Genomic DNA, 20,357 nt, shown 5'->3' on the forward strand with positions numbered 1-20,357 from the left:
TCTCTCGACCAATCGGAGGAGCCGGAGTTAGCCAAAGGGACAGGCAATGAAGGCAGAAGGGACAGGACGCGGTGTGACCTAGGGAAGCTGGTTCCCTAGAGACAGAAAAATTCCCTCAGGCATGACAGTCCAGTGCAAGGGGCTACAAGTGCCATGATGTGGTGGATGCCTGGCTTGGGGCCAGGTGGAGACCCCTCCTGCCACCTGCTGCTGTTGACAGAGGTGACAGCCTTGCCGAACCCATTTCCTCTCCTGAGGGATGGACACGTGCTGCCCTCATAGCACCGGAGCGAGGCTGAGATGGAATGAACTGCGTGAAGTTCCCCGTCAGCCCCACCCGGTCGCTGCCACTGCAGAGAGCAGAGCACCTGGCCTAGGCGTGGCTCGCCTGGATGGCCAGCGCCCACGGGAGAGGCGAATGCCTAGGGTGGACATGGACGAAACTGACAAAAAATAAACCACCCAAGTGCTAGCACGTCACAGGAGTTCCCTGTTGCAGCAGCCATGAGAGGTAGCGTGCTGGGGTGGGTCCTGCCTCCATGAGTCTGCAGCCCTCTGCCGGCCTGCGGGGGCGAGGCTGAAGTTCAAGAGGGGCATCATCCAGACCAAGGGGGTGACCAGCTTGAACTGAGGTGTGGGGTCCAAAGGGCAGAAGAACCGAGCAGCACGGAGCGGGGAGTGTGCCCGCAGGTGGCTGGAAGGCCTGCGCCGACTTGTGTTCTTGTAAATAATCCTTCCAGGGAGCCAGCTAGGGTCAGGGGCAGAAAAGTCACGTGGAAACTATCCACAACATTCTGCCGATGCAAAAAAATCCTGTTAGTGATATGCGGAAGTTTCTTCTTCACCCAAAATCCCCACAGAGTGTGCACTTTGGTTAGCTAGCAAGGTCCACCATTGCAGCCCCGGCTGATGGGGCCCTCGTCTGAAGATAGGCGCTTCCATGAGTAAGGACGTTTCCGAGACATACATTTCTTTAACGTAGCTTAAAATGTGGGAGACGTTAGATTGCAGGAATAATGGATGCTTCCTTTATGTTTTTAAAAGCACAAACTTTCCCTTCAAGAACACTACAAAAGCTCTCAATGTGTTAGAATGTCCCATTTACTAGTAATACGTCTTTTCAAGCAGGTTTTCCCCTGGAGGATTACTGAATCTTCCACAACAGTAAAACCCACCTGTCACGTTAAAGCATTTTAGAGCAAAATGGCTTTGTAATTTACAGGGAGCTACTTTTCTTTTTCACTGGATACACTAAAATCTGGGAACAACTCATTCAATAATAAAAGGAGTGCAGAATACTTAACAGAAGGGGAACCACGACATGATTATTTATGTCCAAACAGTGGCAAGTAACACATTCTTGGGCTGGAGTTTCAGATAGGTTTTTAAAATGAAGCACCACATAGAAGCTTTTTCCTATTTCCCCCCAGACGGTCTCAATGGTTGAGTTTTCCACCGAGACTTTGCTTTTCTCATGACACTTCTGCACAGGGCATTTTTCAATCCCTTTAAGAATTTCATGGGCATTTATAATTGCAGGAAGCTGAGCACGACCCTCCAGGGCAGCCACTGGCCCACCGGCTTTTATCCTAAGATGTGAAAAGCAGGCCGGGGCCAGCTCACACTGGGGAGAGTGGCACAGGAGGCCCGGGGTTAATCTGAGTGATTAAAATGCTAATGTCTTACTTGAAAAGGAAAACCTTTGATTTTAAAGAAAAGAATTTAAGATGAAGAGATCTGATTTCTTTAGGTTACCAAAGACCTGGCAGATAACACATCCCGTGGCACCGCGTCCAGCTGGAGAAGTGGCCCTTCGGGCCCCTTCTGGAGGGACGCGACTCGGTTTCTCAGCCTTCTTGGGAAGAGGCTCGAGAGCTTTCCTGTGTGGCTAGCAGGCTGCAAGTCGGGATTCCCATGGGAATGGCAGAGTTTCCCCAAACTGACTCTTGTTTTTTGTCAGAGTGAAGCACGCACACTAACACATTCAGAGTAGGAAAGGATGATCCAAACACTTCCGCCATCGTCCTGGGATCTGCTGCAGATGACCTTCATTCCCTGTTCACCCTTTCACTCGAGGACAGGCGGGAGGGGCTGTGCGGGGTGCAGCCACGACCTGGTGCTCTCTTGGAGCAGGCGGAAAAGTGAGGGTCCTGTGGGACATGGCACCTGCTGCAGGAAGCCCCGGGTGGTCCCTGGCACCGATTCCAGAGGTGCTTGGGCAAGCCTGGCAGGGTGGGCTCCCCTTTTGCTGGGCCCCAGGGGAGCCCTTCCTGAAGGGACGGGCACTGGGAGCATGGGGGACAGAGTGCACTGCAGTGGGGGAGTGCGGGCCCAGCTTTCGGAGCCCTCTGGCTGGTCCTTGGCTTCTCCGACGTCTACACCATGTGCTCCCAGGTTCCTTCCTGACTTGCCAGGAGGTGGTGGCAGAGGCCGCTGGCCGCCCTTTGTCTTGGCCCTCGTCGTCCCCACAGTTGCCTCAGAGAAGGGAGCCGGGCCTTCCAAACCCCGAGTGAGCGCGGCCGCGTTCAGACGCACAGGGCCCCTGCAGCTCCCCAGGGTACCAGGGTACCACCTTCCCGGGGCCACCTGCGGACTGACACCCCCAAAATGAGGGAGTGACAAGAAAGCTGGACAGCAGCAGGATGTCCCCAAGGGCATGGGAAGGCGAAGGCCAAGGCCAAGACTGCAGGGCAGCTCCCAGGCGAACCCTCTGGGAGGTGGGGAGATCCTGAGCCAGAGAATGAAGCACGTGGGGCTCGTCAAGGCCCAGACGGCCAGGTGCAAAGCATGTTCTGAGAGCGTCCTTCTGTTGATGACCTACCCGAGGGCCAGGGGAGCCTCCACCAGGCCCCGGGCCCTGCAGCGCCCTTGCTGGCCAGATCCACCAGATGTCCCTGCTGTCACCTCGTTCACACTGAATGCCCAGCTCGTGCCACCCCTTGCCCCCCACCCCACTGCAGCATGCAACACTGCAAGCAGGCTGTGCAGGGGCACCTTCAGATCTCAGGCTCGTTCACCCTGATAGGCTGAAGACCCATCAGTGCTTGCTGAGAGGCCAAGAGGGAGCAGACGTGGGCCAGCAACTGACCTGCGTGGCACTCTAATGTGCTGAGAGCTGTTGAGGTCTCAGCCCTGGCTGGCTGGGGGCCTCCCAGCCGTCCCCTTGAGGGTACAGCCACGTGTCTGGGCACTCAGTCAATGCCAGCTGACCCCCTTTGACCTCCTTCTTCCCTATGAAAGCAGATGTCACAGTGCTGTGGCTTCACCTCAGGTGGCACTGGGTGAAGTGTGGTGTCCTTCTTGGAACTCCTGGTCTATGAGAGAACTCAGGTGACATAGGGACATTTTTATCTCGTAAAACTACCATATGAAACCTAAAACTATATTGCATTGTTACTCAGGAGGAGACATGGTTTACTGAGTTGAAACCTTGAATCAATTAGAAAAATATACCTATATTTAAAAAAAAATCTATTTAAAAAATATAGAGATATGTATCAGTGGCAGTACCAATGCTGTCCAGGTAGGACAGAACTGGGAAGGGGGACGTGACTGACTAAGGTTTGGAAACAGTCTTATCAGCATTTTTCAGGGATTTCCACCACAGTGCTAATGCGGACAGGTCATTCTGCATCGGGCTTTATCCTGAGGGTAAGCATTCCAGCAAATTAGAAAAGAAAGATCTGGAAGAACAACTCAGTTCGGGCAGATTCTGGCCATACTAAGTATGTTGACCAACCGCAGGGAGAGCTGCGTCGGAACCCAGCCCATGTCTTGGTCTAATTGCAGCCGACACTCACTGTGCATATGGTATGGATTTCCTCAGCGTAAACCATCTAGGAAATACTTTTCTTCCCTCCACTAAGCAGAAGACCGAGGGGTTCAGGAAACCCGACAGAAGTTCTGAACATGTTCTCACCCTACGTGCATCTCGCTCGAACACCAATGACATGCCTTCTAAGCCACCAGAAGGAGCTGGAGACAGACAGGAACCCTGGTGGCCAGCGGCTGGCTGCCTCTGGTAGCTGTGCCCTTGGTCTTGCCAAGTGCTCAGGCAGGCCAGGGTGCCAGGTGGCCAGGAGCGCTCTCCAGACTGACCTTTGTATAAGTTATTTCCTTCCTCCATGGAAGGGAGGAAGACACTGGGTGACATTTTCCACTCCTCCTCTTCTTCCTGCTTGGAGCAAAACAATGTGTTTGTTAATCGCAGGTATAGTTTACCTGTCAAAACCAGACAGTGAAAGGCACAGATGAGGTGGTGCCGGACGGTGGCTTGTCATGAACGTCCCTCCTGGTCACCAGGGCAACTCTGCTGCTGGCCACCATGAACAGAGACTGCTGTGTCCACCAACAGGGCACAGATGGCCAGGCTCTGAGAGGTGTCCCCTGCCTGTACTGCTGTCCCTCCTCAGGGTCTCCCAGCCCTGCGTGTGGCCCTGTCTTATAAAGACTGGAGCCTTGGGTGGCTGAAGGCTGAATCCTTCCCCATCCCTTTGAGAGTCTCCCCAGCCTGGCTGGGAGCTGTCTCCATCCTATGACCTATGGAGTCACTTGCCGGTTCGAGGCTTCTACAGGAACAAGAACTGCTCCTTCCTCTTGCTCACTTGAACCCTCGAGCCTGGAAACCAGTCTTCCCCACCAGGCCCAGCTTCCTTCTGGAGCCCGGTCTCACCAGCCTCTGCAGCCCAGGCCCACCCTGTGCCCAAGCGCCTGGCCCGGCCCTCCGTGACTCCTGCGCCGACGGTGTGTCAGGACTGTACCCCGCCACCACCTGCACAGGAGCGCGTGGCTCCAAGCCCCAGGTTACAGCAGTCTCCACCCCTAGGCCACCAGGTCCCCCTGCTCCCAATTGTGAGGACCGTGGGGCACCATTTATACCACACCAGGAGTCAGGTTAGGGTGACCAGTGCATGGCCATCGTCACCCTCAGAGGGCAAAAGGACACACTGGTCCCCACTGTGTCTGTGAGGAGCTTCTCACCGCACTCCACACCTTAGGGGAGCAGACCCTGTGGCAATGTGAGATGGCGCCACCCGGCTGCTGTGGGCCTGTGACTCAGCACAGACGGCCCTGCCAGCGTCGGGTCTGGGTGCAGCAGCGGTCACCCACGGTGCACCCACACGCCCTGGGCTGCACAGCGCGTGCCCGGGGTCCCACGCCTTTCCCCTTCTTCCTCCCATCCCAGATGCCGCCTGTTCTGCCTCCTACACTTTGCTTTCTGGGGACCTCTCCCCTCTGCTTGGGCCCTTTGCTCCCAACTGCCAACTCAGTCCATCTGCCACAAGCGTTTGGGGGCAGATCCAACTCGGTTTCCTTCCTTCCTTCCTTTGAAGCCCCACAAAGAGGTCCGTGTGGGAGTTCCTCGGGGCCTTGGTCCCCACAGGACAGGGTCCAAGCCCTGCAGCAGGCCTCGCCAGCCCTCCCAGGGGTGACACCCAGACCAAGTCCCACCTGCTTCTACCACCTGCACAAGCCACCTCCCACCCTGAGGCAGCTGCAGCCACACCCAGAAGGCCTCCAAGAAGGTGCAATGATGTGCTCTTTTCTGCTTCCTGTCCTTCCTCCTGCTGCCCCTCTGCCTGGAAGGCTGCCCTCCTCTAAGTCTTTTTGACAATTTTGGCCTTGGACAGGCCTCCTCTCCCCGGAGGAACCTCTCCCGTGGCCGCCTGGCCCAGTCCCCTTCCTTCCTGTGACCATCTTCCGTTCCCACTGGATAGAGGGCCTTACAGCCCTGCGGTCTCGCACCTCTGCCTGTGCGCAACAGGCGAACATCTGTTAGCTTAAGAGTGAGCTGAAAATATACATGTTCTATCCTTAGATAAATGGATAAATAAAATGTGATACATCCAGACAACAGAGTGCTCCGTGGCCTGGGAAGGACTGAGGCACTGACACACGTGATGGGACAAACCCCGAAGACGCTGCACGGAGCCGAGAAGCCAGACACCAGGAAAGTGTTTGCACCCTGGTTAGTTTCCTAACACATTCAGGTAAGGTGCACCAATAGGAATGGAGGGGCTTGTCTGGGACCACCCGGTCCATCCCCACGTCCCACCTGCTGAGGAAGCCAGGCCGCTTGAACTCGGCTTCAGGCCACGGCATTGAGCTGTGCACACACAGACTGCTAGCCTGACAGGTGAGGCCATGGTGGGCTACGTGGGAGGGAATGCCTTGGGCTTCCTTGAGGGGGTCCCAGTCTAGAGCTTGTGGCACCTGCTCCGGGGAATGTGATTCCCACCCAAATTCACACGGACATGGCTTCTGTCAGTTATCTCTGGTCAAGAGAGAGGCCAGCCCAGGTGCCCCCAGTGACTCCCCACAGCCCCTCTTGATCAAATATTTGATCAAGACCATGGCATGGTCCGTGTACAGCTGGCCTTCACGGCTTCTGTGTCCCCGACACCCATCTGTGCTCAGCTGCCTTGGACTATGACCAACCTCTGAACCCAGGTAACTCCTTCAGCTCTGCTTTGCTGAGGTGGCTGTTGGTCTGTTCCAATAGTGTCACCAGGCTGCAGGGGCTGACTGCCCTTGTTCTCCTGGAGCTTTTGGCCAGGACAGGTGGACATGTGAAATGGGAGATCCCAAGACTACAGAGTGGAGGCCCTGGGTGCTCCAGGGGGTCACGGGAGCCTGCCCCGAACCCCAGCTGATAAGACATGCAGGGTGCTGCGGCTGGTGGAAGCCACCAGCCCTGAAGAAGCTGGACCCAGAAATACAGGGGCTCAAACCTGTGCGGCCATGAGCCACCTCCAGGGCCCCCCTGAAACCAATGGCCACCAGTTAAGAAGTCCACCCAGGATGCAGGCCAGCTCAGGGTCGGTCACTGTACCACTCTAGGTGCCAGGATATTGGCGCAAGCCAGACCTGCAAGGGGAGCTGAGATGCAGCACTGGGCCAGGGGGAGCGGAGGGGCCGGGTCGCGGACAACGTGAAGTCACTCAGGTGGGCCTGTCAGCAGTGCTACTTGTTTTTGGGCTCTTTCTCTGTCTCCTCTTCTCTCCCTTTTCTCTCTCCAGCTCTCACCAAGGACCCATGGATCTGAACTACCCTTCAGTCGACATTCATGTTCAACACTCAGATTGTCCTCTGTTGGCCTCAGGGAGCCCCTGCAGGACCCGGGGAGACTATATCGTGAATGGATGAAGACGAGGAAGAGGAGGAGGACTCCAGGGAAGGGGAGCATGTGGCTGGACAGTATTTCCAGCAGATTTAATGGCGCGCGTGAAGTCTGAGCTCTGCTTGGACAACTGGAAGAATTTCAGTGGAACTGGCGAACCACACGGGCCGGGCAGGTGGACGTGAGCGGCGGTGGGGAAAGAGCAAGACGGACTGGCAGAGGCAGACAGGGACCAACAGCGACGAGATGCTGGGCCCTGGAAGGACCTGCAGCCGTGCTCCTCAAGCTGGGACCTGGTGTGAGGCAGGGTCTATGGCAGGACTGGCCATTGGGACATCACTGTGGCTGGAACTGGGGTGGGGAGCTGGCGCACAGGCAGGTGCCCACCCTCTCTCTGGCCAGAATTCCCTTCTTCGGGGCACCCATTTCTTTGTGAGGGTGCACTGGCCACGTGTGATCCAGCCTTCACTCTCTCCTGGGCTGAGACCCCCCCATCCTGTGGGTGCTGCGTGCTCTGTGTAGAACCAGCCCAGGCCTTGCCTGGAACACACGTCAGGCATGTTTGTAAAACTGTAACTCAGTGTCCATTTGAACAACTTCAGTTCCATAATAAATGCCAAGTTCTCCAGGGAGAAACACTGTCAGGCCAGCTTTGGAAACATCCGATCCTGACAGTTGGAAATAGCGAACGCTGAACATCCCCAGGACTTAATGCAGTTCAGCGTTCCGCCGTGGTGACGTGACTGGCAGTCCCACAACATGCTATCATGACAGCGCAGTGGCAGGCTCTGCTTTCCCTTTCACACGTGTTTCTACCAGGTTGCTGTCCGAAACATGTTATGCGTTGCCCATTTTGAGGGTTGCTGGCGGAAAAAGACTCTCGAGGAGGTTTGAATTCGCCATCTCAATTCCAAAGTCATTTCCCCCTGAATCTTTTCCTGTGATGGAGTCATGTCAGGACACTGGTCACTTTGTCTCAGGCTCGCCCTTCCTGATGGAAATGTCTCGGCCATTACCCCCACCATTCTCAGGTGGGCAAGAGGCCAGAAACCGGACTGAGCAGAGGGAAGCCCTGTCTGAGGAGCCCGGCAGGCAGGTGGTCACCAGTCACATGGCTGCTCTGCATGGGGCAGGGAAGCACAGGGGTACTGGTTAGCTGGGAGGGAGAGAGGGAGGATCCCAGTGCCTACGGTCATCTTCAGGGGAGAGAACAAAGGAACAGGCCTGTAGATCTGGCCCGAGGATGCCCCCAGCCCAGGGTCCACCATCTCAGCCTCGAACCTGGCACGCTCCTTGCCTCATCTAACACCTGCTGACCCAAGGAACCTGCTTTGCCACCCCAAAGGCCAGTGAGTCCCAGTAAGGAATCCGAGCCTAGACATGTTCCCACCCACTGTTCACTCAGAACTGTCCAAACGCCACTGGGGGCCTGCTGTGTGCAGGCACCAGCCAGGGACAGCCAGGGAGTTAGGGGCTGGCTTGGAGCAGCCCACCCCCCTGCTGGCTCAGGTATGGCCATGTCACACATTTTGTAAACAATGCTTATTAACTGCACCAACGATACCATCCCAACGCCGTCTAGAATTTAAAGTCCAGGGGAAAAGCCCAGCCCCTCACCATGGCCTTCAAGCCAGGGCCTCTCCAGCTTCCTCTTTGCCTGTGTGCATGCGCGTGCCACGTCTGCTCACCTCAGCGCCACTGCGGGGACTTGGAAGTTCTGCCAGATGACGAGGAGGAACACGGTGCTTACTTCTGGGGAAAGTTTCTTGCGTGTGTGGCTGAACCCCATTCTGTTTGGTGTTTTGTTTCCTGACTCTCTGACCTCGCCTTGGTTTCACAGAAACGCGTCTGAGCCCGTCTGCTCTCTGCACACGCTTGCTGAGCACTCGATGCTGGGGCCACAGGAGTGTCCTTCAGCTCCACCTCCAGGGCCTGCCTGTGGGATCCTTGGGCCCTTCTGTGCCATGCCATGGGGCCCCCTTCAGTGTGGGGCGCCCATCAGCCCACCCCACAGCCCCTCTGTCCACGGTGCCTGCCGGGGTCACCTCTCACCCGACGGCTCCTGGGTCCTGGGCCTTCCTGTGCTGTCACACACATGTCGCCTTCTCTGGCCCGTGCCTCCTGGCGCAGCCAGCCTCTGCGCTCGGGCCTGCCTGCTCAGGTGAGCCATGGCCAGCCCTTGTTCTGATATTGCGGAGTAGCCTGCCGCGCTGGGCACACCCTCGTAACCCAGTGGAGAGCTCAGAGGCAAAAACCCAGTGCCCAGCACTGTCCCAGATCAGTTCAGCAAGACGGCTTCCATGGGGGCATGGACACTGGGGTTTCGTTCTTAAAACCATCCAGGCAATTCTAACATGCAGCAGAGCGAGGTCCGCCGATGAGCAGGGCTGCCTCCCACCAGCCTGGGCCTCATTCCTGGAGCCTCAGGACCGCCTGGACTTTCCTGCCCAGCTGATGCAACTGGACTTGAAGGAATACCGAGCACCTCGGAACTACTTCCATCCTGCATGCAGCCCGTCGTCTCGCTCGTTGCTCGTACTTTTCCATCAAGACCAGAGATTCAAAGTTCTTTGTACCTTTTAGGCCTCAGAATGCTATTCACACAACAGGAACAACAGATCTGAGAGACGGGGCTTGTTCCTATGTGTATCTGCTCCGTTCTCTTTGTGAGGTGTTAGGCCTTCACCAGAGGAGCCTCCCAGTTAGACGGAGAGGGCAGGAGGACCCCATTGCTCACATGGACCATGGGAACCCCAGCTGCGCTCTCCGCCAGGAGCACATCCCATGGCCCAGGCTCACCCCGACTCCACAGACCCCTCACTGCTCTGGCAACGGGGCCTCACAGCTGGGAGAGCCGCTCTCTGCCCTGTGCTCAGGCTGGCACTGCGTGGAGACTCACTCACGTGGGGCACTCAACCTCCACAGCAAAATCAAGGCTCCGCCTGGGCACGGCCTCACCCTTCTGACTGCAGGTTCCATCACAGGACGTGACAGGCCACGGCTAGTAGGAAAGGGTGTTGCGAGAAAACACTTGATACTCATGCATGCATGAAGAAACTTCTGGAAGGATAACACCAACATGTTAATGATGGTTAACCTTGAGTGACAGGTTCCAAGTGATCTTTAGTTATTATTATTATTATTATTTTAACTACTTAAAAACTGAGAGAGTTAACTCTGTCACCTGGACTGAATCATGAGATACCTAGCTATCTGGCTAGACACTGTTTCTGGGTATGTCGTGAGGCTGCTTCTGGAATAGGTTAGCATTAGAACAGTGAACTGAGGGACCTGGACAGTCCTCCCCAGTGAGGCAGCATGATCTGATCCCTGGAGCCCTGCAAAGAACCCAAAGGTGGAGGAAGGTCCCCTGGAGCCTGGCTGCCTGGGCCGGGACACAGTCTCACCTACCCTCAGTGCCCCTGAGTCTCAGGTCATGGACTACACCACTGGCTTTTGGGCCTCCAGGGTGCAGATGGCAGGTGGTGGGCTCGTGGGCCTCCCTGGCTGCACGGGTTGAGGCCTTTCTCTCTCACACATCCCTCTCCTGGCGGTTCTCTTCCCTGTTTCTCTGGAGAGTGGTGACTAACACAGTAACTCTCCGTTCTGGCGTCGAGTGCGTGTTGCTTACTGGTCAAAATCACGCATTGCTGATGGGGTGGCGAGGTGGGAAATGGCACTTCAGGCAGCCCAGGAACACAGGGAGAGCATCCCTCCTGATTCCTTAGTTATCATGGAAGGAATCTCATTTCTCTGGACATCGGCATCCTAGGTCAGCAGGGGAAGATGAGAGCTGCCCACCTGCTACATCTGGGTCTGACCCTGGTGGCACAGCTGTGGGTGGGCATTGGACCACCGAGTCCTGGGCAGCCCCTGCCCTGCGTGTCTCTCCCTCCCTCCTGCTCGCAGGTGCCTGGCCGTTCCCAGCCGAGCAGGGCCAGAGCGTTGCTCGTCCTCCTTCACCCCTGGTCTTCTCCAGCCCCGCATCCTATGTCTCCGCTTGCTGAGAAAGTGGGGGCCCTTTGGACAGAACGGCTTCCCCTTCTCCACCCCCGGCAGCCCCTCTGCTCCTTCTGCACTGCCATCCAAGGAGAAAGCTGCCCTTCCTTTACGCGGCACCATGTCCCTCCTGCCCGGATCCCAGGACCTCCCTCCTGCCCTCCCCTCCTCCGGTTCAGTTCCCGATGTCACTGGTCCCTTTGTGGCTTCTTGGAAGAGCAGCCCCTCCCCTGCCCCTTGGCCCTGCTCCTGCCTGCCTCACCCGCTCTGTGCCTCCCCCTGGCTCCCCACCTCCTCGGGCCTCCAGCACACAGTCACCTGGCTCTGCAGTTCTGACCCGAGAAGGCCTCCCTCCTCACCCAGCCTCCTGGCTTTGCCTCCACCACATCCTCAGCTCCCCCTGCTCACAGGGATGGGCAGGAGGAGAGCCTTCCTGTTCTTGCAGAAATTCATGCACCTGGGCAAGGACACCGGGACTCCAGGGCGCTGAGTGTCATCCTGCTCCCGGGGCTGTTCCCGGCCCCTCGCTGGTCACACCCTGTCTCCTGCCCTAGCATGTAGACGCCGCCCAGATTCTCCACTGAGGCCACAGGGGTTCCCCACGCACACCACCCCGTCCTCCCGAGCCTCCTGCACAGGCATGTACCAAGCCTACACCACCAGTCTCAATCTCCCTGCTTGTGTCCCCAGCTCACGGCTGGAACGGACACTTCTAGAGCCAGCTCCGTTGCCCCTCACCTTGCCACGCTCCACTGAAACACCTGGACCCGCCTCAGCACCACGGACTCCCCCAGCACCGTCATCGGGCAGGGCTCTTCCCGATGCCCCTCAGGTCTTCACCTGGGCTACCCCTTCCTCCGCAGCTGTCCAAGTGCTGTGTAGGTGCCCAGCAGAGTTCAGGGACTCCTGGCTGCTGCATCAGACTGCAGATGGCAGCAGAGGGGCAGGGGCCTAGGCTAAAGGCGGCTGTGCTTGTCCCCAAGAGGCAATGGTGCCTCCTGGTCACCTGGCGGCCACGGAACTGTGGGCAGGACAGACTTGGCCTAAGAGCGTGGACCCCCAGAGACCTCCTAACTGACGTCCCATGTCTTCCACGGAGCTTCCAGTGCCTGCAGGCCACCAGTCTCTTCTTCACGTGCAGTCTCTTCTTCCTGTGGCCCCTCTGTGTGACCAAGTGTGTCCTTTCTCTAGGCGGCTTGTTACGGGAGAAAGACTCCTTGAAAACAGAGAAAGCTCACACGCCTTTCTCCCAGAGAACGCAGCACTACATACAAGTTCATGCACCATTCTGGGGGTCTCTGTTCCCCAGAGAGGACCCCATTTTTTCAATAGCTCAAGTGCTCAGCCTCTACCTTCTCCATACTACCCTGCTACTGCATTGCAGTGGGCACAGAAGATGCCCGATCCAGCTCTACGGCCAAGGGACTGGAGGGGAGGCACTGAGGTCAGACAGCCGGGTGGCCCCACAGCTGAATGAGAACTTGCAAAGGTAACTGTGCAGTGCATAGATCCAAGGATTGTAGCACTAGTTGCATCACTTCTTTTGGCTGCAGTGAATTTTGAGAAGACTCCAGCTCCCATGTGATCAACCATGTGTTACGTTCCAAGCAATTCCAAATGGTTTAATATGTGACTTGAAAAAAAAAAAAAAAGAAAACATTTGCAAGAATGGACTTCACAGTGTTCCATTACTGACTGCCAGGCAAATGGAAGGCCTCTGGTACTGAAGGCATGTCTGTGGAGACCGTTAGAGGTCTGCAAAGAACGTCCTGGAAGGGACTCTCACAAAGCCCTCTCCCCTCTCATCTGCAATCCTTAATAATTTTGAGTTAAAACCAAGGATCCCATGAAAGCTATTTTTTTACTGTTAAATTTTGAGAATTCTTTCTCTATGATACATGCTAGTCCTTGGTCACACAGACAGTTTGCAAATGTTTTCTCCCAGTCTGTAGCTTATCTTCTCACCCTCTTCATTGGGTCATTCACAGAGCAAAAGGTCTGAATTTGATGAGGTCCAATTTGTCAAGTTGCGCTTTCGGGGATCCTACGTTTGGTGTCCTGGGTCCTTGAAGGCGGTTTTCTCTTGTTCCTCTCAAGGCCTCGTGGCTTTACCTTTAAGTCCTTGATACATCCGGAGTTGATACGTGCGCGAGATGCGAGGTTTAAGTAAAGGTTCATTTTCTTGCCTTGGAATGAGAGACTAAGTTCTGGAAGCTCTGTGTGAATGTGTTTATTGTGCCTTTGTTTTTCCTGCTCAGGAGCTGAAAGCTGAAAATGAAGACGTGTGGGTGGAGCTCTTCCGTCCCCTCCTTCACCATCTCGGCCTGGAGAGTCTCCAGATCGAGATAAGGAGTTGAAAACTTTTGATTTTAAACATTAAATTGCTTTGCTAAGCTTCTTGATGCGATGATCAAAGGACTGCAAGATTACTAGTCACAGACACTTTATGTTAAAATGTTGTGTACAACTGCAGAGATCCCAACATGACAACAACCCCACTCTTTCTTACTCCTCCATCCCCACAATATGCTGGACCTTCAGAGGCATGGCTTCATGGTGAGATTCAGCCGAGTACCCAGACGTACTCATGGCTGTTTTTGCGTGTATAATACACCCCCCAACCCTGCCACCTACCACCATATCAGGCTTATCTGTAACCATCTCATGGACTTGTGGAGCTTTTAACTTTCTACTTTTGTGATATTTTGGAAAAAATGATCTTTTTTATTCAAATTAGTTAGCTGAAGAGATAATCCTATAAGTCTTTTTACTTGAGCTCTTTCCACACTTTCTGACTGGTGATCAACAATCATCAATTACAAGATCACCTTGAGAATAGTTCCACAGTTGGGCTGCTGTGCCAGGGAGGGGCAGGTGAGCCAGGGCAGAGGCAGGTGAACCAGGGCAGGGGCTGCTGTGCCAGGGCAGGGGCAGGTGAGCCAGGGCAGAGGCAGGTGAACCAGGGCAGGGGCTGCTGTGCCAGGGCAGGGGCAGGTGAGCCAGGGCAGGGGCAGGTGAACCAGGGCAGGTGTGCCAGGGCAGGGGCAGATGAGCCAGGCAGGGGCAAGTAAGCCAGGGCAGGGACTGCTATGCCAGGGCAGGGGCAGGTGAGCCAGGGTAGGGGCAGGTGAGCCAGGGCAGGTGTGCCAGGGCAGGGGCAGGTGAGCCAGGCAGGGGCAAGTAAGCCAGGGCAGGGGCTGCTGTGCCAGGGCAGGGGCAGGTGAGCCAGGGCAGGGGCAGGTGAGCCAGGCAGGGGCAGGTGAGCCAGGCAGGGGCAGGTGAGCCAGGGCAGGGGCTGCTGTGCCAGGGCAGGGGCAGGTGAGCCAGGGCAGGGGCTGCTGTGCCAGGGCAGGGGCAGGTGAGCCAGGCAGGGGCAGGTGAGCCAGGGCAGGGGCTGCTGTGCCAGGGCAGGGGCAGGTGAGCCAGTGCAGGGGCTGCTGTGCCAGGGCAGGGGCAGGTGAGCCAGGCAGGGGCAGGTGAGCCGGCTCTATGCAAGGTCAGCAGAACTCCTGTCTCTCCTGCGTCTTGCCAGCCGGTTGTGAAGACTAACAGATGTCTTTTTCTACAGGTCAAAATACAAATCCCCACACAAGAATTGGAATAGCTGGTCTCAGAAATGATTCTAGAAACTCTACAAACAATTATAGAATAACTTTAAAGAGCCCACTGAAAATATAATTTGATCTCCAAAAAGTTTGGTAACATGATTTAAATGCTTCATTTTCATTAGAGAGCACCAATTCTTCTCTTAATAATCACCTGTCCCTTTGTAGATCTGTACTTTCCATGAATATGCTAATTTTAAAGTAATTCTGAAGGATTGCCCCTCCATTTGTGAGTACTTCATAAATGCTGATGCTCTTCAACTTTGCTTTTGTCCTAAACTGTTCATCATTAATTGAGCCTTTAATAGCTAGTTAATAAAATCCCTTCACCTGCCAATGACCACTTTGCATGGCTGATAATCTCAAATTTTTATGGAGCAAGTTTCACTAACAGTGAATTCTTAATCTGCAAGCATAAAGTCTCTCATGCATATTTAGAGGAAAAGATGCTTACAATAAAATTGAAATTTTTCCAATTTTCTTTATTTGTAGGTGCTTCACAATCATCTTGCAGCGTGAGAAGAGGGTTCTAGAAGTTAACTCTTATCGAGTTAACTTCCCCTTATCGTGTTAACTTCCCCTTATCGAGTCCTTTCCCCTCTGGAGCAAGTGAGAACTCTGGTCCAGGCAGGACAGTAGGGCACGAGTGGTCTCATGGGTCAGGCCCCTGGAAACCCTTAGAGAATCAGGCCAGTGGCCTAATGGGAACGTCCCCCGTAGGGAGGGGTGAGGGAAGCAACCCTGGGCGGACGGAGAAGCTGAACTCCATGCAGTTGTGAGACAGCCTCAGCTAACCCTCTGAGTTGTCCAGCTGGCAGGCGTGAGACCTGGGTTTTGGTGACGTCACATGCCCGTCCTTGGGTGCCGGCTGCTGCAGGAGGGACAAGGTCCGTGGGGGAGGAATGGAGTTGTGTGCTGTTGGCACTGGCCTTCTGGGAGCCAGGGAGTCTGCGCCATGGTCCTGAGAGAGCACCAAGGGCATCTGCTGCATGGCGTGGGTTGTGCCCCACGTGAGCAGTAAGGGCTGTCTCCTTGTTTGTCCATGCAGTGGAACAGTAATGGGACGTGGCTAAAGAAAGCAGCAGACACAAACGAGGCTGATGCAGGGCTTGCTGCTGTCAGTGCAGGGGAGCGTCCAGGGGAGAGGACCATGTGCTCCAGCTGGGCAGCCTCTGTTACGCCACCTGCAGTTCCCCTCAGTGCTTGACAAGGATTCCGCTGAGTAATAAAAGTGTCTGCAAAGTCTCATCCTATTGGGAATTCGGTTGTGGACTTTCCTTCCTTGCTTGCTTAATATGTGTAGGTTTACTATTAACGTTTTATGTGTTTTCCCTGAAAATAGGGGTCTTAACAGAACCAGGGTTAGAACATAAAAATCAGACTTCCAATGGAACAGTGATTTCAGATTTAGTCATTTGCTATGAAACTCTGAGTAACCAAGACTGCTATGAGAAAATACAAAAACAGATGCTAGCTGCCGATCCCCGGTTGACTACTCTCAGATGACCTGAAACACGTAGGCAAATAATTCCAACCCCATCAGGAAGGAATAACAGGAACAGAAGAAATAAAGTGCTCCTCAATGTTAATTTCACACAGGATAAGATGATATCATATATTTGTTAGCTCAAAATGTCTAGCATTGATTAACTACAGCAGTAGTCACATGACTGACGTTTATTCAACCCTACTGAACTTGCTTTAACCTTTATGATCAGTTAAATATTAATATGTCTTATTGTTTAGTTATAGGTTATCACAAGTAAGCAATTACTAGAATAATTAGAATACTTCATTGTCTAGTCTAGTAATGATCATACAAAATATTTTTGTTTTTCTCCTTATGACTTTTTCCTGTTCTGAAAAAACATGTGTAACTGCCTACCTTTTCACGTATAAAAAGCTGGCTGGGAAAAATAAAATTTAGAACTTAGCATCCATTCCTTGAGTTTGTGTTGCTTTGTTCTCCACCTCGCCGACGCCTCCTCCATCACCTGTGACCACTACGACCCCTGCTAGGGCTGGACCCCGGCAAGCCTCGGTCATGCCAGGGGCTTTGGAATGTGCTGGACCTTGTCCCCACTGTCCAGCCTGGGTCTGTGTACGAGCTGGGCACTGTCAGTTTATGTCCACCCTCTCCTTTCTTCTCCTGCTCACATGTCCTTGGTCCAGGCCTTTCTCCCACTGTTACTTGGCACCAGGGTTCCCAGGCACAGTCGGCCCGGCTGCCTAGTTGCTTCTCCCACAGGGAAATCTGAGTGTTGGCTGCCATCACGTCTTGGAACATGAGAAGCGTGACCGCGGCTGCTTGAGCCACAGCTGGGCCTCTGCCTCTATGCAGGGTCACCGAGGATCACGACTTTTAGGGATCCAGTGTTCCGGGACCACACCTTTGGGCCCGCTCTTGGAGGTGAAGCAGATGACGCTTTGGTCAGCTGCGAGGCAGCACTAGTGTGCAGTGAACTCTTGCTTGAACACTGGCACATGTAGGACGGTACCATCTTGAAGCGTGAGCTCCATTTCCCTGACGGAGTTCAGGCCGAGAGCACTCGCCAGCCCCGGGAACACAACGGCCCTCCCACCTGCTCGGAGATGAAGCCCCTCCAACAACCCTGGCAAGGTCGCAGCAGCTGACAGGCCGCACCCTCGCTCCCAGCTCACCAGGCAGGCCCTGGTGGCACCGTGTGGACTCTGACTTCCTCTGGACTGTAAGAAATGAACACTGTGCTAAAGCACATCGCAGATGTCACTGTGAGTGACGGATTTCAACGAATGTGCGTGGGTTAGACTAGACACGGTTATTCTGCTTTTCCAGAGGTACTTGGTTTGTAAGGCAATTTTCCCTTCTCTCTACTACTCTATCTTTGAGGAAAGACAAAGGGGTAATTCGTTTTGCGGAATGGAAATTCAAAGCTGTGTGATGTATCTGAGTTGTGAACCCACTGTTTATCCTGAGAGGTATTTTGAAGTCATAGGAAAGATGGCAACTGAATGTCCATCAACCAAACACAAAATGAAGCCGGCAGATGGAATGATCTCCCTGGGAAATGAGCGGCTGCGGTCTCAAGAGAGTTCACGTTGACGGAAGGCTCAAAGGGGGCACTGAAGGGAAAACCAAATCAAACTTCTGAACCCCCAAACTCTTTACCTTGGGTTTCTCCTTGATGATTTTCTTCACCTTCTCCTTTCTCTTTTTCTTCCCCTTCCCCTTCTTCTTTTTCTTTTTGTTCTTTTCCTCCTCTACTTGGTTTGCAATGATATCCTCAATTACCTGGAAAACAACCCAAAATTATCACAGCATTTAGGCAGCAGTGGAGAGAGTTGCTCTCCTGTCTGAAGTGACTTTGCTGCAGGACCCTTCTCTGCCTGCTCTGGGCCTGGGATGGTCGTGTGGGTAGGGCTGTGGAGGCCCACCTACCGTTTACTTGACCTGGATTTGTTGGAGGGAGGTACAGTGGGGGCCCAGAGGGTAGGTGGACAGAGGCTACACATTCTGAGTCCAGGTCCCTGCCTCCTTCAGGGTTAACCTGGTCCCAGGGGCCCCACAAACACCAGACATCTCGGGTTCCTCGACGTCCAGCATTGGCTGGCCATGCCAGCCCTGCCTCGAGTTGAGGATGCTGCTTCTCGCCTGGACCCTGATGGTGACAGCTGTCTCACAATAACCTCCCTTTTCCATCAATTCTCTGAGTTTTATTCGTTCACCCAAGATATACTTCATATTTCCTATAAAATTTAATATTCTTGTTCAAAAGCCCCTCAATCGCACATTATATAGGACCAACACTATTGGAGGATGCAGACAGGTCTGTAAGAGGTCATGCAACTCAGGTGGTATGACACGAGTTCATTGGGCCATCTCTTTGCCATTGGGAGCTGTGAATGCTGGAGAGACCAGGGTGACCATGGCAGGAGGCCCCTTGCTTGGCCCCCGGGCTCTGCTCACCACTGGTCCTGACTGAGACCAGCTGGGAGGCTTCTCGGAGGTGCTTCCCCAGCTCCAGAGAGAAGCCAATATCCCATACGAAGCAGGAACGGTATGCCAGGCACAGTGCTGAGGGCCTCACAAAGCTGAGCTCATTCGCTGCGGACACGCCAGGGGTAGGGCTGTTAAGGCCAGTTTATAAATAAGGGGGATAGGATGAAAAGAGTCCAGGGACTTGGTCAGTACGTAGCTGAATGGGTGCTAACTTGGATCGATTTCATAATGTAGATGGAAAAGAGACAAGATGCTTCTAGAAGGATTTTATTCTATGGAATGAAATGCATAGTTAATTAAAAGTGTGTGATCTACAATTTTTAGGAAATTATGTATGTAGTCCAAATATAAAGAATACCAGGAAATGACCCACTCCAAATTTGGTACAATGGTTACCTCTGAAGAAAGAGGTATGCCACTAAAATAACTGGACTTGAGGAGGTAAGACAAAGATTCTTCCAGCTTACCTCCTGTATATTATGCCAAACCATCTTCCTGGGGGTGACCTCTACTTGATTATGCCTTGTCAGTGGCTTCCCAAAGTGCTGAAGGTTATTTTGTAGGATTGTATTGTTGATATTTAACTATATTGTTCTTAGGGGTTTAGTTTTTATGGTTTAAAGTATAAAAAGTAACTTTATCATTTTATTAATCAGCTTTCCATTACTGTAACAAATATCTGGGATGATCAAATTAAAAAGAGGAAAGGTTTATTCTGGCTATCAGCATGATCAGCTGACCCCATTGTTTTGGGGCCTGTGATGAGGCAGTATATCTTTTATTTAGAGACAAGGTCTCTTAGTGCCTTGCTTTTGCTGAGGCTGGCTTTGAACTCACAATCCTCTTGCCTCCTGAGCCACTGGGATTACGGGTATGCGTCACCGTGCCCAGTTTTTATTTCTTAAAAGTGAAAAGCTAGATCAAGAGCATGTTCTGCTGTGACACTGTCCTAGGTTGGACCAATTTACACTTCCACCAGCATGAAGGAAGGGGCTCCCCTCCAGGTCCTTGCTGCCTATCACAGCTTGTTTTATGTCAGCCACATGGTGAAAAACGAGCCGCCTTATAGTTGTTTCAGATGTTTTTTTGAAGTCAATACTGAGTTGATTTTGCTCATGCTCCTTAATTGTGCAAAACCTTCCAGAATCAGACGTGCACTTTCACAGTCGTGTATGTGCACACATGTGCACAAATACTTGCAATGAGTTTGCAGACAAGAAATTATTTTTCTAATTCATAAAGAACTCCTATAGCTCTACAAATCTGGCCAGTGCCTGTTTTCTTTTTTTTAAGTGTAATTTTACTGTGGCACATTTTACATATCCTATAGTCACCCATTCCAAGTGTACAGTTCAATAATCTTTCAGCAAATTTATCAGGTTGTGTAACCATCACCGTAAGTCACTTTTAGAATATTTCCATCCCCCCAGAAAGATCCCTTCATGTCCATGGTCATGACCTCTGTCTGTCCTCCTTCCCAGGCAAGCACTAGCCTGCTTTCTGTCGCCACAGATTTTGCTTTCTCTGAACCTTCTGCACCACGGACGCAGATGATTCAGTCTGCTCTTCCCAGCTCCTTTCCCTCCATGGTGCTTGGGAGGCTCACCTACTTTGTAGTGGACATCAGCTGTGTGTCCCTTTTTATTACCAAATA

At 53.4% G+C, this 20,357-nt stretch overlaps 1 protein-coding gene across 6 annotated transcripts in view; it reads right to left on the reverse strand.

Moving 5' to 3' along the window:
* Positions 1–20,357, reverse strand: part of Iqca1 (IQ motif containing with AAA domain 1) — a 129,337-nt gene that overhangs the window by 49,030 nt on the left and 59,950 nt on the right. For 4 of the 6 annotated variants that reach the window (XM_047545767.1, XM_047545766.1, XM_047545770.1 and 1 more), the window contains 2 exons: positions 17,873–17,995; positions 4,099–4,177 (listed from right to left, as the gene is read on the reverse strand). In XM_047545767.1, the coding sequence (XP_047401723.1) occupies positions 4,099–4,177; positions 17,873–17,995 (202 nt within the window). The remainder of the gene's footprint in view (positions 1–4,098; positions 4,178–17,872; positions 17,996–20,357) is intronic. The other 2 variants (XM_047545769.1, XM_047545768.1) reach the window with 1 other exon arrangement.

The sequence above is a fragment of the Sciurus carolinensis genome, chromosome 3 (genome assembly GCF_902686445.1).
Source record: "Sciurus carolinensis chromosome 3, mSciCar1.2, whole genome shotgun sequence".
NCBI lineage: Eukaryota > Metazoa > Chordata > Mammalia > Rodentia > Sciuridae > Sciurus > Sciurus carolinensis.